This window comes from Xiphophorus maculatus, chromosome 22 (genome assembly GCF_002775205.1).
Source record: "Xiphophorus maculatus strain JP 163 A chromosome 22, X_maculatus-5.0-male, whole genome shotgun sequence".
Classification (NCBI taxonomy): domain Eukaryota; kingdom Metazoa; phylum Chordata; class Actinopteri; order Cyprinodontiformes; family Poeciliidae; genus Xiphophorus; species Xiphophorus maculatus.
The window spans coordinates 385,728-401,716 of NC_036464.1; the positions used below are offsets into that span (position 1 = coordinate 385,728).

The 15,989-nt window shown below is 37.4% G+C and overlaps 1 protein-coding gene across 1 annotated transcript; it reads right to left on the minus strand.

Annotated features, from left to right (window-relative positions):
• Window positions 1-4,035: 4,035 nt before the first annotated feature.
• On the minus strand, window positions 4,036-15,447 carry mcmbp (minichromosome maintenance complex binding protein). Its single transcript, XM_023327741.1, has 16 exons — window positions 15,260-15,447; window positions 13,713-13,804; window positions 11,769-11,909; window positions 11,614-11,655; window positions 11,455-11,544; window positions 10,887-11,022; window positions 9,791-9,936; window positions 9,629-9,726; window positions 8,491-8,654; window positions 7,855-7,978; window positions 7,668-7,782; window positions 6,641-6,806; window positions 6,438-6,571; window positions 5,569-5,736; window positions 5,105-5,193; window positions 4,036-4,354 (listed from the first exon to the last, which is right to left on the minus strand). The coding sequence occupies exons 1-16, from the start codon at window positions 15,315-15,317 to the stop codon at window positions 4,228-4,230; spliced, it is 1,890 nt and encodes a 629-aa protein (XP_023183509.1). The 5' UTR covers window positions 15,318-15,447; the 3' UTR covers window positions 4,036-4,227.
• Between the last annotated feature and the right edge of the window lie 542 nt (window positions 15,448-15,989).

The window sequence follows — 15,989 nt, forward strand, 5'->3', positions numbered from 1 at the left end:
GGATTTGAAACAAAATCAGTTATTTACAGAAAATTAGCGTCATAGAAAAATGTTTTAATTCTGACTGTAATCTTAGAAAATTAAAGTCAAAATTCTGAGAAAAAATATCTGAATTCTGAGGTTCAGAGTTTTAAAGCAACTTAAATTTGTTAGCATTTCGGTTTAAGGATAGCTTAAAGCTAATTACATCCCTTCTGTCCCTGTTAATGTTAGCTGGTTAGCATTAGCATTACCTTATGTTCTGTACTTCATCTGCTTCCTGTTAGTAAACCTCAGGCTGTTTTCAAAAACTGAGTTAACACTTTCAGAGAAAAAAGCTGGGGCCTGAAAATATTTTTTTAAATGTTTGCAGACAAAGATGTCCGTCAGTGTGCACCTGACTTTAAACTGTAATAGGAAGAAATTTTACCGTTTTGTAAACTTAAACCTTTTTAAACCTCCATACACTACGACGGAGTGTTATGGCCAGACTCGGAGAATTATTTCTTTATTACTAAAATGAAATCATAATATTATGAGAATAAAGTCACATTATTTACTAAATAAAAATGTTAAATTATCCAAAAAAAGTGAACATTCATCTTTTTAATGCATTATTATTGCTAATATTGCCACTTTATTCAAATATTACAACTGTATTCTCGTAATATTATGACTTCCTCTAATATTATGACTTTTTCTTGTGTGATTGTTACTTTGTCCTTGTATTATTTCAACTTTATTCCTATTCCAATATTACTTTATTCTGGTATTATTAGGACTTTATTTTAGTGTTGTGTCTTTTTTGTTGTATGACTGTGGCAGTTGTTCCATTATTATAATTTTATTCTCTTTATGACTATTCTCATATTATTACAACTATTCTTGAATTACATTATTTTTGTTTTATTCTGTACTCTCCCAATGTTACTTTATTCTGGTATGATTGCGGCTTTATTTTCATAGTATTACAACCTTTTTGTTGTATGATTGCGACTCTGTGGATGTCTTAGTACGCCTTTATTCTGGTAAAATTGCAACTTTTTTTGTATATTTTCATAATATAGCAATTTAGTTGCATGATTACGACTTTTATTACAACATTTTTGTTTGACTTTATTCTCGTAATTTTAAAAAAGTAACACAAATTCTTAGTCTGGCCTTAAAGCTCCGTTGTAGTAAACAAACCCACTTTCTGCTCCGTAAAATACTTCAGCTTTCGAAGTAATCCACTCTGCTGATCAAGTTCTGCTACATGTTTGTTTTTTTTCTTGTACGACTTTTACTTTCTGAAACTTGAAGATCATGACGTCCCAACTCTGCTTGTGTGTAACTTTAGCTGTAACATCTGGCGAGCATTAGCTGACCTGCTCTTATTTAATCATGTGCTTCATTTCATCCCATATATGCAGATCACTGCTAAGCTGGACCTGAGCTTCTTGTAGAAATTAACCAAATCTGTTGATCCCAAAGGATAGTAAAGTTTGGCGTGCTACCCTCCTGTGTATAAATGTACCGAGCTAGCCAGACGACACGCTGTATGTAGTTATTAGCTAACATAAGTGTTGTCGAGTCACTTAGACAGTAAGAACTAGTGAGAGTATCCTGGTTGTTCATATGTACAGTGAGTCGTGTTTGACCCAACCGCTTTTCTTTTTGCATTCGCCATCAGAGGTTCGGCTCGTTTATGAGGGTTGGGTTCGGATTCAGTCCGACCGGCGCCGGAGTGTAGCATATAATACACAGATATGCAGATTCACATTAAGCACTGACGCTTTATGCACTCCCCCAAGCTGAAATTTGCCTTAACTGGGAACTCGAGAGGCAGAATTACATGTTTCAGGTATTCGATGCAGAATCTACCTTTTTTATTTCCTTCTTGTGTTACATTTAGAGCACTGCTGGGAATATGTTCAGGGTTACCGTCTCTATTTAATCTATTTTTCTGTTTATGGAAACATAGACACTAACTGTAGGTTGTCTCCATGTGCTGCTGCCGTAGATCCCTGGATGTATTTGGATTAAACTTCCTGTTTTGCATGTATTTTTCTTATCACCTGAAGAAGTGACATTTTGCTTTTTTAAATTCATTCGTTTTTATTGTTGCTGTTAAATATAAGGATCTTAAGAGGCTTTACTCTATCATGTTGTGTGTGATAAAAGGTCAAAGGTCGTATTCACTCCATTTTCCTCACCAGCAGCTGAAATTGGGTAGACTTGTATATTTATCTTGTTTAAACCGTTAAAAAAAGACTGGCTGCTATGAATTGCCATAATTCAATACAAAGTCATTAAATATTTATACATGTGATAATTTAAATGAAATTATGACAATCTAAAGGAAACATTAAACACATAAAACTTGCAAAAAAAAGTTTGACATTTCCAAGAAGCTGGCTGTTCCAACGTCCGTAAAGTTCAGCGGAAGGAGAAAAATATACATTAAACATTTATACTTGAGATAATTTAAATAAAATTAGGATAAATTTTTACAAAATTTACTTGTATTTTTATAAATATCTAATTTTCAAGAAGATAGTCAACTACAAACGGACAGAAAGTTCAATGGAAGGAAAACAATAAATTAATGGAATTTCAATTAATTGTTAAAATGTATGCAGTGTTTATGGTATCTAATTATTTTAAAGTCCTGAGTTGCTTTGTGAAATTATTTTTGAGTCATTATGGACTGTTGTTCCAAGAAAAATTTTATAATTACTGAAATAATTTAGTTTATTCAAATGTGTATTTGATATTACAAGTATGCATATGATATACTTATAAGATTAAATACTAAAATTATGTTAAAGTTTTGTTTACGCTATCATGTGTGAATATTTGAGAACTTATTTGTTGAATTGTGGCAGTGTTGGGCCTCCGTAGATTTGCTGACAGTAGGTGATGCTGCCAATGCTTCAGGGAGATTTCCTGCAGTGCAACGTTTTCACGCTGAGGTTTAAACATCTTCGTTGTAAACACTGGAGCAGTTCTCAAGCTTTCGATGCGGTGAACAGGAAAAACTCAACATTCCTCATGAACAAGAGTGTCGCTGTTTTGTTTTTTAATATGCAAAAGTTTTTGTTTTTCTTCGGATATCTGCTGAGTGAGATTTATCTTTTCTTTTTTTCACACCAAGTGCTTTTTTTCTTCCAATTAGGACCCAACATTATGACTTCAATGTGCAATTAAACATGTTCTAGTATTTTTATTTGCACCGATTAAGGACATCCTCTTAGTCTGTAGTCATAATATTCCTCTACCAACTGACTGTTGTCATTGTTTTCCAGTGTACTGAAATTGTATTGTATATTAAAGTATCCTATTTATTCTTATCTATGGGCGTGCTACTAATTTTCAATAAGTTGAATCTTAAAGCATCGATGAAATAATTTCAGAAATTTAATTCAAAAAGTTCTACACATTTATAATTTCCGAGTTAATTTAAATTTAATGTTTGAGTCGGACCTAATAAAAAACCCCATCAATGTATCAAGCTGTGGTAACATTATGCAAGAGACAGTGATGTTTTTTTAGACAGTCATACATGTTGGCAATTTGAAGATTGAAAACAACCATTTTAATAAAGTTTAGATTGTAAAGTTTAATTTTGCTCTGCAGTAATTCTGTCATATCAGTGCCAATGGAGATGGAAACATTTTTATAAAACATTTTCACAAAAAAAACTCTGGAATTTTCTGGAAAATAACTTGGAAGTTTTTGATTTGAAGTCAAATATTTGCTAGAAAAATAACAGAAATTTTTAGATTAGTGTCTGTTTAAGAAAACGTAAAATTTTGAGTTTCAAAAGTAAAATTTTTACTTGAAAATGCAGAAATTTTCAAGGTTTCTCACATTTCTAGGATGGAGCTCAAATGTTCTTGTTTTAATCTTTTCCTGGAAAATTTCTAAAATTAATCTGAAAATTTATTTTGAATTTCTTCCAGCAAATTGTTTTTTTTTTTTCATAAAAAAACAATTCGGAGTTATTTTAGGGGGGATATTTACTTTGTTTTTCCATGTATAATGACCCTAATATGTCGTAAAAACCAGAAGAAATGACTTCAAAAATAGCCTCAATTTATAGCAAAATTAGTTATAGCATAAATTCTTTGACATTTTTATTGCAAAACAAGAACACATCTCTAAATTTTATTTGCAGCTTAGTATACAAAAACATCTTAACTTGAAGGGCACCCGAAAAACGTCTTTATTACAAACATATCAAAACAAAAAGGGAAGCAGCTGTGATCAGGGCTCGTTGCCGTTGACGCTCTTATGTTGCTCCATACGGCTCCGTCGCAGCGTCTCGATGTGTTTGGCCCGGAGCCAGCTGTCTCTGGACAGCGACGTCTGACCCAAACTCAGCGACAGCAGCCTGCAAAACACAGAACCGGTTTCCATTAGCCGTAAAACTGAATTTACTAAAATAAAACCGCTTTTAAGAAAAACAAAACACGTTTTTAAGCTAGGATGAGGCGATTTTTCAACCGTGTCGAAACACTTTTTTTCCCGCCTCATACGAGTCACGTGATCAAGAGCTGGCCGTTACAATAAAAACAGCGAAGAAGACTGAGACAGGAAGTAGTAGTAGGATGGCGGGGTGTTTTTGTTTTAGGACAACGAGCAACTGGCTCCACCAGAGCTCATAAACGTCGTCTGTGTTTCCAACCCGTTGTATGCATAGCGCTTACGTAAAATGGCCGACAACAATTAATCTAAAACGCCGCTTACGTGACGTCACGCGCTGAAGAACGCAGCCAACTCTGTCATGGCGGACGTTAAAACAATGTTTGCTCTCCTAGCTTGTCAAAGTTGGCAGCTTGTATCTTGAGTTTGTCGCTCCAACGCCTGAATAATATGCAGCTAAAGTCTCCTCTGATGGCGGAGTTATGGATACATCTCATGTAAGTGTTTACATTCATCACCGCCATGATGTTAATGAGTTATCGCGTGAACTAGCTTATTCGTGTGAGATTTTATTTTCATTTATTTAATGGAAACGCTGCAATTGTGAAATTGTGTTTCCCTGCTATACATTAGCAGAACATGGAAAAATGTGGGCGCATCTGTAATAGAAACGCGGCTAATGAGGGGTTAGAAACCCGTCCGGGTTCGGACCGCTCACCTAGCAACAACCAGCATCCTGTGCAGGTCGTCGGCAGATATGCTCTGTGGGTCGTCTTTCCTCATGTCCACGAAGTCATCTTCAACCGCCTGGGGAGACAAAACAAAAACAACATGGCTGACCTGACCGGTTCACATCCGAGCCAAACTGAAAGACTTTAGGTCAGTGGTCTCCAAACGTTTAAGACATATAAAAGTCGAAAATTTTCTAAAAACAAACAAAGTAAAAATTTTTATTCCATTTAGGAAATTCTCTAGAAGAAACTTGAAAATTTATGAATTTCAAAAGTGGAAAATTAAAATTTCTTTAGTGGAAGAAAATTAAAAATTTTCAACTTGAAAAATCTCAGTTTGAAAATACTTGATATTTTGTTAAGTACTTTCAAAATGGCAAGTCAAAGTATTTTGACTTAACTTAAAATGGTCAAGTTAACATTTTGTTTTAAAAGTGTGGAGTTGAAAGACCTTTGTCACTTCGTCTGAGATGCTGTAGTCGAGCAGCCGAGCGAGGCTCAGGAAGACTCTGAACTTGTTGAGCTGCGATGAGGCCTGCGGATGGACATGGATGCTGCTGAGGTATTCCTCCATGTGGGGCAGCGCCACCTGAGGCTGCAGGTGTATGTGGCAGTCGGACTGCCGAGGCAAAGAGGAGGAAATAATTACACCCAGTCAGTAAAAAAGATGGAAAACATTTTAAAAAAAAGACTGTAGTAATCAGAGGAGGTGGATTCAGGTTTCATCTTTCTAACACCTGCAGCCATGAGGACGTTTTACGTCGTTTCTATTATGTAATTTTATTACTTTAGTCTCGTACTCTTTCTAAAATATGATTTTATTCTCATTCTATTACGACTTTATTCTTGTAACATGAATTTATTCTCAAAATATAATTTTATTTTAATAATATTACGACTTTTTTCTTAAAATATTACAACTATATTCTCCTGATATGACCATCTTAAAAATTACATTTCTATTCTCATATGTCTATTTTTATTTTATTTTTGTCGTCCCCAACACTCCTGGGATCTCTGCTGTGTTTTATTTTCTCATAAACTCCCCAGTTCTGCCATGGGCAGCCCATGCTGACCTCTGACCCCTGCTAGCCAGGAGTTGTGTACACGGCGCCGCCCGGCCTCCTCCAGGACCGTTTCCTGCGGCTAACAGCTGCCGCCATGGCAACGCACTGGAGCTGTGTTCAGGAATAGCACGCGCCACATTCCTCGGCCCGAAGCATCGTCGCCATGACGACAGCAGGAAACCCAACCCGTGCTGAGGGGACTGAGGGGGGGTTCCTAAAGGCGCGGGGGCGGGTTTGGGCCTGTTGTCCTCACCGGCAGCAGCGAACGTCCCTCCGACGCGACCAGCACGTTAATATTGCAGGGGAATTCCATCTGGTGGAAGTTAAAGTCATAATCCACCTTCTGCCAGGTGATCAGGTTCCCCAGGGCCGTCACGTTACGCACACCTGCGGCACAAACACACGGTCAGGGGCGTCCAGGAGGCGGCTCGCCGTCGCCCTCTAGTGGCGCCTCACCGGTGGCGTCCAGCTGCCCCGGCTCCAGCTGGGTTTCGTCCAGGAACAGGGAGGTGCTGCAGGCCAGCTGCAGCGCGCCGCTCACCAGCCGGTTCGCCACATAGTCCTTCCTGGGAACGAGCCGCATCTGGTTCATGTTCTGGAGGCTCATAGCCAGGTAGAACGACTGGAAAATAACAACAAAATACAGAAAAACCAATGAAATACAGGAAAAACTACGAAAAACAGGAAAACATAAAAAGAAAATACATATTGATTCAGATCAATATGTTTTCATTTATATTCAGTTTGATTTAAAAGGCTTAAAAATACAAATTTGGCTTTGAGGATCCCTGGTTTACAGGCACAAAACATTTGCAAGGTTTAGTGGAAGGAAAAAATAAAAACATTTGAAAGACTTACAGGAAGAATAAATGGAATATTCAGAAGACTGAATAAAATTTTAAAGGTTTAATGGAATAAAAATGTCTGGAAAATTTAGTGGAAGAAAAAAGTTAGAAGACTTTGGAAGATTAAAGAAATAAAAACTTTGAAGGTTCAGAGTATTGAAAAAAGATTTGAATAAAAAGCATTTTGATATGGAAGGTATAGAGGACTGAAAGAAGAGTTGAAGGCTTAGTAGAAGAAAAACAGTCTGGAAAGTTTAGTGGAGGAAAAAATTATAACGTTCCAAAGATTGAATGGAAAGTTTTGAGGATGAAGTGTTTTGAGAGTTTAGTGGAAGGAAGAAAACAACATTTTTATAATACAGAAACTCTCCATGTTTTCCATCACCTTTCAGATGGTCACTGACCTTACAGCTGTCCATCCTTAAAAATGAGGGTTAGTCATTGCTGAAGAAGCTGAATCCAGGCATTTTAATGGAAAATTAAGTGGAAGAAAAAACTGACAAAAAAAGTTGCTCAAGTAGAAGTGAGAGGTTTGTGAAGCAGCGAGGCGTTCCTGAATGATACCTCTGAGGGTTAGCATTGTATTACAGTGAGTTTTTAGAAAACAACGCTCTGATTTCCTGCGTTCCTGAACTCACCGACGGGACGAGCTGCTGGATGATCTGGTAGAGGCGCTGGGTGTAGGCGGTGGTGGGGCAGCCGCTCAGGTTCAGGGTGAACTTTCCCAGCGGCAGAACGTCTCGCCTGGAGTACCTGCGACAGCACGGAGACGCTAGCTTAGCTTCGGACGCGGCCAGTTTCGGTTCTGACCCGAACCGGACCTACACGCTGGAGAGGAGGTGCAGCAGCAGGAACTCGGCAGCCAGAGAGTCGCCCAGCAGGACGTGGGTGAAGTACGACAGCAACTCGGCCCGGACGGCGGCCATCTCCCCGAGAGCCGACGACAAAACTGCAGAGAGAGAGCGAAGGGAGTTTCCATGGTGACGAAAAGAAGGCCTGCCTTCAAGGCTACAGCAGAAAAACGACTTGATCTCCATGGAAACGAGGAAAAAACTAACTTTAAACTAACAGGAGAAAAAATCAAAAAGATCAAGATAAATCAGGGATATCTGAACACAAAGAAACACCAATAACTGGATAAATACAGGACAGGAAGACGACTGGAAAGTTTAGTGGAAGGAAAAAAACAATAAAAAATTGTATTTTGAAGGTACAGTGGCAGAAACTATTTTGATTGTTTTAGATGACGTAAGAAAGTTTGGAAGGACTAGAAAAGGAAAAGAACAACTGGAAGGTTTAGCGGAAGGAAAAACTTAAGTTGAAGGTTCAGTGGAAGAATTTTTTTTTATTATTTAGAGAATCGAAGGAGGTTTGGAAAGTCCAGAAATTCACTGATCCTCAAAGGACAATAATTTTTTGGCCTAGTCCAAACAACGCTCTGAGCCGTCACTGATTCCTTACAGGCGCCGTTCTCCTGCAGGGCGGCGCCGGGGAGCAGCGGGTTATTGTGTTCCAGCCGCTCGGCGTGGAGCAGGTGGAGGCGCGGGACGAGGGAGGCCGGCGGGCTGTGGACCCGCTGCTCCGCCGTCGACTCCATGCCGACCGCCGGGTCCAGAAACGAATCCCTGCAGAACAGAACCAAAGCAGGTCAGAACCAAAACAGGTCAGAACCAAAACAGGTCAGAACCAAAGCAGGTCAGAACCAAAGCAGGTCAGAACCAAAACAGGTCAGAACCAAAACAGGTCAGAACCAAAGCAGGTCAGAACCAAAGCAGGTCAGAACCAAAGCAGGTCAGAACCAAAGCCAGTAGAGACCCAAACAAGAAGGAAATCACTGCCAAAAAACTCATGAATTTTCTAGAGAAAAAAATTTGGAATTTGTGGCCAAAAAAACTGAAATGTTGGATTACATGGAAATGTTCTGCGTTTCAAAAGTCAAACATTTTTGAATTTGCAAAATTTCAAAGTTTCAAATGTTGCAAATGTTTGACATTTAAATTTTCTGAGTTTCTAAAGCTGAAATTTTTTCCAGAAAGTTTTTCTCAGAGAATGTTTGGCAGTTTTTTGTGCCAAATTTTTGACATTTCAAGCTCAGAAATTTCTTGTTTTTTTCACAAAATTTCTCAGTTTTTTTAATAACAAATTTTCAACTTTTAAACCTCAGGGATTTCTGGTGTTTTCTAAAAAATATTAGATCAATCTAAAGTTTTCTGATTATTTTCTAGAGAATGTTGAACTTCTGAAGCTCAGAAATTTAAAATTATTTTCTAGAAAATTTCTGAGGTTTATAATTTTGTTTTTTAAAACTCAGAAATGTTCTTGTTTTTTCTAAGAAATTAATCTCAACATTTCTGATTTTCAACTTTTTAAACTGAAATCTTTAAATTTTTTAGATTCCTCTGAAAAAAAATTTTGTAGCAAATTTTAAACTTCTGAAGCTCAGAAATTTCTTGTATTTTCTAGAAATTTTCTGAGATTAATTTCAATATTTGAGTTTTTTGTCATAAATGTACTCCTCTTGTTGCCTCGTCTCTACTGCGGCTCTCACACACCGTCGCAGAACCAGACCGGACGCAGGAAGCAGGTAAACGTGACTCACTTCTCATCGGCCAGAGCGCTGAGCGCGGGGCTGACCGACAGGATGCCGTACACCTGCAGCGTGTCGTTCAGCTTGAAGCGGTCCCAGTCCTCGTACACCTGGGCAGGACACACCTGTCAGAACCTGCTCCTGGAAAAGCCACGGCCTGCGATCGGAACCCACCTTCACCAAGCACGACGGGCCTTTCTCGCCCAGCAGCGGGAAGTTCAGGTCCAGGTGGGAGGCGGACGCCGCCTGGCCGGAGGGAGCCTCCGTCTCCTGACGCTTACAGTCGCCGTTACCGTGCGGGTCGGCCGCGCTCGGGGAAGCTGCGTCAGAAACAGAGGAAATACGATACAGCTGCTGCCCCCTCTGGTGGAGATGTGTAAAAACACTTTAAAACAAAACTATTTCAGTATTTTAGAGCAGATTTATTCTCGAGGTTAAAAAAAAAAACAAACAAAAAATACTGAAAAATATAAGGGCCACTGAAAAAAAGAATTCAGACTTTAATTTTCTGAGAAAAAAAGTCAGATTTCTGAGTTTTATGAAGTCATTTTTACGACGTCGTTTTAAGGATGTAGACAAAAAAAAGAAAAAAAAACAAAACATGGGATTTTTTTCTTTTAAAAAATTCTTTAATAAAGAGGTTTTATATTAAAAAAAAACTCTTACAATCTGAAATTATAAAAATTTCAGATTTTTTTCTAGAAAATTTCTAAAATGTTTCTCAAAATTCCTGAGATTAATTTCAAACATTTTCTAGCAAACCCTAAACTTATCAAAATCAAAAATGTCCTTTTTTTGTAAAAAAATTCTGAGATTTATGTCAAACTTCCTGAGATTAATTTGTAAGTTTTTCTCCAGAAAAATTCAGTTTTCAGAATGTATTTTAGCTACAATGACTTTAAAACGCCGTCAGACATCCCTGCTGCTATTTAATATATACATTTATTACATATGTATGTTTAGTAAATACAAATAATTTATATTTTTATTCAATATATATGTTTATAGTTTTGTTAGAAATATATATAAAGAAACTTAAAGCAAAAAAAGGAGCCAATAGTTTAAAAATAATGAATAATATTGTTAGGAGTGTCGACAATTATTTCTTAATGTGGAATTTTGTCGTTAAAGGATAAATTAAAGGCTGGATTTGTCAAAATTTTGTATTTTCCGTTTATATTCTTGCAGTAAAGTTTGAATTTATTTTAAGGATTTTCTAAACACATTTTTCCTGCGTTGTAAATCATTAACTGTGGCGTTTTGAGGGCACCTGCATGCGTTTCCTTCTGTTTCTGTGGCTGAACCTCCATTTCCTCGTCCTCCTCGTAGCTGCGCTTCTGTCTGCTGGGAACGTACGACGTGGAGGGAACCACCCTGCCCTGGTTACTCGTCGTCTCCACGTAGCCGTGCGCCAGCATTAAGGAATAATTTCAGACACACGGGATTTAAAACGCTGAAACGAAGAGAAAGGTTTGTACGCTTTTTCCACAGTAAAATTCAAAACACTTTGGAGATAAAAACAACGATACGAATGAACTAAAAAAAACTGTTTCAATTAATTATTATATCATAGCATTTATTACTGTTATCAATAATACTTGGTGATTTTATTTACTTTTTTTAAATGGCCGCTTAAAAATTGTTAGTCAATCAATAAGATCAATCTATGTTAGATTAATTAACTTTAGATTAATAACTTAAATCTTTACTTTAGGTTGCAGTTTATTATAAAACTATGCAGCTTAAATATCAAGAACTTTCCAAACCTTGAAAAGACCTAATTGATGTTAAACTGTAACAGAAAAAGGTTAATTTATCGCGTTTGTGCGTCAGGATATGTCCTTGGCCCACTGGTTCTCTCCAGGGATGGGAACACAGTAGAACGTCTGTCTCTCTGCAGTCACTGCGTTTCTGGAGTTTACATCCACCTGCAGATAAAAGCAGCTGCAACGAGGCGTTCAGGAACCGACTTGGAGCCCAAAGAGACGAGGCCTTACCCCAGACTCTGTCACATCTTTGTATTTGCCGCACCGCAGCGTCTGGGGAGCGTCAGGCAGTGAAATGAGAGGAGAGCAGCCAAAACGTGATAAAATGCAAACGAAGCTGCAGGCTATGTAAATGTCTGCAGGGGAGGAAACAAGGAAGCGCTCACTCTGGCCTGGGTGGCCGGGTCGACGGTCTCGTAGACTCCCATGAAGAACTCCGGGTCGAACATGTCCTGGACCAAACAGCGGAACTTCACCAGGCTGTCGGGCTTCAGGTAGTGCAGAGGAACGTCGTTCAGAGACGGGACCTGAATCCAGGGAAAGGTGAGAAAACGGCTGGAGACTCGTACGCTTTCCAGGGGTCAGCGATCCAAACTCAGAAATTCATCATGATAGTTTGTGGTACTAAAGACATACTGCAAGTTATTGACTGAGGGCAGAAAGACGATTCCTTTACTTGCTGCGGTAGAAAAATCCTGTTAATAAAATGAAACTTGTAGTTGTTAATTTAGTGCAGCGCGCCGCAGCCAAGGAAAATAACTCAGAAACCATTGGAGAACAACTCCAAACCGCTCGTATTCTTACTTTTTTCTAGCTCTGTGTCGGCTGGCTACACACAGACAGGTTGCCATAGCAACTGACTGACAACAGCTCCACTACATGTATCAGGATTCAACACCAAACATTTGTAAAAAAAAAAATCAAGCAAACATTTCCTACAGAACATTCAGTTGGTTACAGTTTTATGTTTTCATGCTTGATGTTTATTTTGCGATTATTAATAAGTGATGCCTGAACACAGCGGTGGTTAATTAGCCAATTAAACACGAGCGCTACTGATGATCTGTCAGAGAGTTGCCGTTATTTATTTACTTTTGCTTAACTTCATTTAATTTCCCTTTGCATTAAATAAAGTAGTGTTGAATATTTGAAATAAACCAAAACACAATGAATTCCACCGCGCACCTACATGTTAAGGTTGTCAAAGTCAAGCTAGCATAACTGACTTACTTACCCCTGCCCGTCGCTATCTTTCTTTTTATTCAAACTTTTCACTTACTTGTAAAATGACTTTGTCATTGGACTTTGTTTTGTAGTTGTCGTAGTGTTGACAATTAGCAGTAAAGCTTTTTATTTAATACATCAGGCGTACATCAACATTTAGAGCGACAACTTGACAGCTCAAACAAAAGGTAGTGATCGACATGCGAGTGGCTTTGTTAGTGCGTGACGTCACGTTGCAACGTGTCTGATAAACTATTTACTTATTTTTTTTAGGTAACTTTATGGCTCTAGCTGCATGGCACAGCATTCATAGCGACACAAATGTTGCTCTTGAAAAACATTTGAAACAGTCTTCACTTTCTTAAAGTGTGTTTTATATCAGTAAACTAGACAAACACTGCAAAAAAGTATTTTTGTCACGTTTCTCATATTAATATCTCAGTTCACTAGAAATAAGACAAAACTAACTTACCAGTAACTTTTCAGCAAGATATAGGAGCTTGTTTTAAGTCAGTTATTCCTTAATAATGAAGAAGCAGGACTAGTTTCCCTGGCAGATTATTTCCCAATCAACTGGCCCTGAGCCGTTACCTAGCAACGCCAGCCAAGCCCAACCCGTTACCTAGCAACCAGTTCTAGTTCCACTGGCAGATTATTTCACTTATAACAAAACATTTTTCCCATTTTATGACTGAAATAATCTACCAGTTTAACTAGCACTTTTTCATAAATATTAATGAATTATTTACTAAAAACAGGCTTCTATTTCCTGCTGAAAAATTACTTGTAAGTTAATTTTGTTTTATTTCAAATGCACTAAAATATTCGCACAAGAATCTCGACCAAAAATATTTGGGAAAATTTGTGCATAGTTGAACGCAGTAACTGCATTTAATTATGTTTCCAAATTTAGTGATATTTATTGATGCTCTTGTGGAACGAATAGTGGAGAAAATAGTAAAAAATGTAATTTCCAATAACACTGTCACTTTTGTTTTTTTATTTGACATCATTAATTGAAATTGATCAAGACAACAATAAATCAACATTTCTAGTCATGGTAATTTTTTTGTCCAGCCTTAATGAGCTTAATGAAGCAGGATTACCAGAGTCTGGGCTTCTTTCTCCTTCAGCTGCTCTTTGAAAAACTCCACCGCCTTCGCCTCCCATCCTGAACTCTGACTGCTCTGGGAAGCAGCTGTGAAACCAAAACACACAAATTTACTCTCAGAATCATCCAGTAACATCCAGCTGGTATTTCTGCAACAAATTATCATCTCAGTAAATTAGAATATCTTTAAAACGTTAATATATAAAACGCAGGATATTGGATTATTACATTAGATTAAGCCTGCAGCTAATGGTAATTTTAGAAAACAGTCTATATTGTTATTCTGATAATCGATTAATCTGAAAAAAAAAAATATTGGCACATTCTGCAAATATTATTTAAACACTTAAATGAAAAATGTCTTAAAGTTGCATATAAATAATTCAGTTCCGTTTTTACATACAAAACCAAACATTTTATTGCCTAAAGTACAATACCACAGCATTCATTTAGTAAATCTGAACCACGTGAAGCTAAAAGTGTCACTTGAGAAATTTGGGTCAAAAATATTTTCATAGGCAAAACATTTTATCTTAAATGCAAAATGTATATGTTTTTTGTGCAGCTTAAGAACTCGTCTGAATATGTTTTTATAGTCCATTTACTCAGCTAACAATTAATCAATTACTAAATTAGTTGCAGATTATTTCAATAATCTATTAATCACGATTAGCCGTTTCAGTCCTGCATAAGTTCAAGAAAAACTGATTTAAAACAAAAATCTTGTGAAGATTGCTAACAGTAAGAGACAGAAGGTCAGTGCTAAAGAAGCTACATAGTGACGGATCCAACGATTTTAATGGAAAGTTTAGTGAAAGGAAAAAGTAGAGCAACAGGGATGACTGCAGCTAAAAATATATTGTATATATATTAATGCATCTGATCGTCCCAGCAGAATTTGTAATATTACACATTTACATAAAAGATGGATGTTGTATATATTTTTGTACAAGTTTGGCTTACTTACTGCTCTGACTGTTGTTCTTTCAGCAAAGTTCCTATATTTGAAACTCAAGTTAATGATTGATTCATAAATTAGCTGATTTCAATGATCGATTATAGTCGTTTCAGATCTAGACATGTTCAGTAAATTGACAACAATTAATGCCTACCTTCTAGTAGACACTAATTTATCTATTAAATGTCTTTTTAAAATTGTTGTATGAGATATTCTAATTCACAAAAAAGTGTGCTGTGAGTTTTTATTTTAAAAAATACAAGTAAATGCTTGAAATAGTTCATATTTATGACCTAACTCGACTTTGGGTGGCATTCCACCTTAATTTGAAGGATTTGTATCAACAACAAAGCGAGCATTTAAACGGTTCGGCGGCATTTCCTGCGGTCCAGAATGAGGAGTGGTTCTGGAGTGGTTCTGGCAGAAGCTCGCAGTGAGTCGGTGTTTAAATTAGAGACTTAATGGAGATAAAAGCGCAGCAACGTGTGATGTGCTCTGTTTGCGTGGTGTGGACCAGGCTAGCCGCGGCTAGCTAGCAGCTTCCACGCGCCTCACAGAGAGAGAAGTTCCGCCCGGAGTCTTACCGAACATCCCCTCCACCACACCCAGAGGGTCGTTAATCCAGTCATGAGTGGAAGGCATGGCTCAACTGTCACGGGAGGCAGGAGTGATAAAAATACACGCGAGGAAAACCTGTGACAATCCTCTACTTTGTTGACTTTCCCCGTCACACAGGATTCTGGCAGAAACTAGGGCGGGAAATTTGCGTCACTTTCTAGTTGGTTTGATTTGAGTACCCGGACGGGCCGCAGGTGGGGCTCGTCACAGCCGCCACGTACCGTGTTCATGACCGTGCGTAACATGCGTAGAAATAATCCGTCAACGCTTACGCCATATTGAGAGTGGCAAACATTTTGGAACAAAGAAAATTACAAAGAAATATCTTCAATACAAAACAATAATAAATATCAGCAAATTGCATTAAACAAATATAATAAAAAATAGGAATAACATATATATAAAGAATATAAAATAATAACCATAAACATTGTCATTATTTATATTTCTCAACAGTCTACAATCAATCTGCTACATACCTTTTCAGAACAACTGTTAATGTATGTTTTATAACTTTTTTAATTTTTTAAAAATTATAACATGCTATGCATTTGAATGTTCTCCTTTTACAATTTTGTTTGATGTTATTAGTGTTTTTAATTTTACGTGATTTCTGTAAAGTCACAGTGTTTATAAAGGCGCTACACAAATAAAATTATCATTATTATTTTTATTGAATGTAAAACAAAGTTTAAA